We start from the raw sequence: 921 nt of genomic DNA, 5'->3' as shown, positions 1-921 counted from the left end.
CAAAATAGACGAGATGAATCTAAACTGATGTCGATAAACCGGAACTGCAGGGTGCAACGATGAAATAGTTGTTCTCGGGGTTTATGCATGTCTGCTAGTATCTGATCAATAATTTAAGTCAGTCGAGTGGCATCAACACACAACTTGAAGGTAATCATTCAAATATAAATTCCATACCTGCAGAGTAGTACGCTGTCTGAAAAGGTTAAGGTGTTCTGCCGGCGACAACTCCGCACGCACTGCACTAACCTCACTCGCCTGTCACATGAGCGCCGGGTCGCGGTAAAGATTTGCGTTTGCGCGCATGCGCAGTAGCTGCCTCGGACCGCTGGCTTTTTCATCGCAGCAACTACGCCACGGCATTCGAAGTCCAGTTCCTGAAACGACACAGGGCGTACGCGGTACACTTAAACCGCATGGGACTAACTAACGATGAAATATGCATTTGCGGAGAAGCTGGAACACCAGAACATGTCACACTGCTATGCAACACGCTAGCACACATGAGACCTATACAGAACGACAGTGACATCACCAGAATAATACGCAATCCCGATCATTGGAAAACATTAAATAGAGTAGCCCATATTGTATCTAGCACACTGCATGAAGAATAAAAGCGCCAAAACCCATATGGAAGAAAGCGTAGACAGGCGCAAACAACACAACAAATCTCATGGGAGGACACAAGCACGACCACAGATTCCGAAACCGAGGAAGAAACCAACACACTAAGTGAACATGACTCAGAAGGGATCAACAGGTAAGGGACCCAAACCGACAACACATGACACTGCATGCCGTAACACAGCACAAATACTCAACTGACAATAACAATCATGAAACAAACAAACATTGACACCACATACCAAGGTTCTAGTAATAAGGTACAGTCGCTTGGGAGGAGAAAGCTCGAAGAAC

The 921-nt window shown here is 46.0% G+C and overlaps 1 protein-coding gene across 1 annotated transcript in view; it reads right to left on the bottom strand.

Annotated features, from left to right (window-relative positions):
- The window catches only part of LOC126248537 (regucalcin-like), a 135,924-nt gene extending 135,568 nt beyond the window's left edge, over nt 1-356 (bottom strand). The window contains exon 1 of the mRNA XM_049949596.1: nt 178-356. Within this exon, the coding sequence (XP_049805553.1) occupies nt 178-341 (164 nt within the window). The 5' untranslated portion in view covers nt 342-356. The remainder of the gene's footprint in view (nt 1-177) is intronic.
- Between the last annotated feature and the right edge of the window lie 565 nt (nt 357-921).

Source organism: Schistocerca nitens, chromosome 3, assembly GCF_023898315.1.
Source record: "Schistocerca nitens isolate TAMUIC-IGC-003100 chromosome 3, iqSchNite1.1, whole genome shotgun sequence".
NCBI classification, from domain to species: domain Eukaryota; kingdom Metazoa; phylum Arthropoda; class Insecta; order Orthoptera; family Acrididae; genus Schistocerca; species Schistocerca nitens.
The sequence above is the reverse complement of the archived record's forward strand: the minus strand, read 5'-3'. Positions and strand labels throughout refer to the sequence as shown.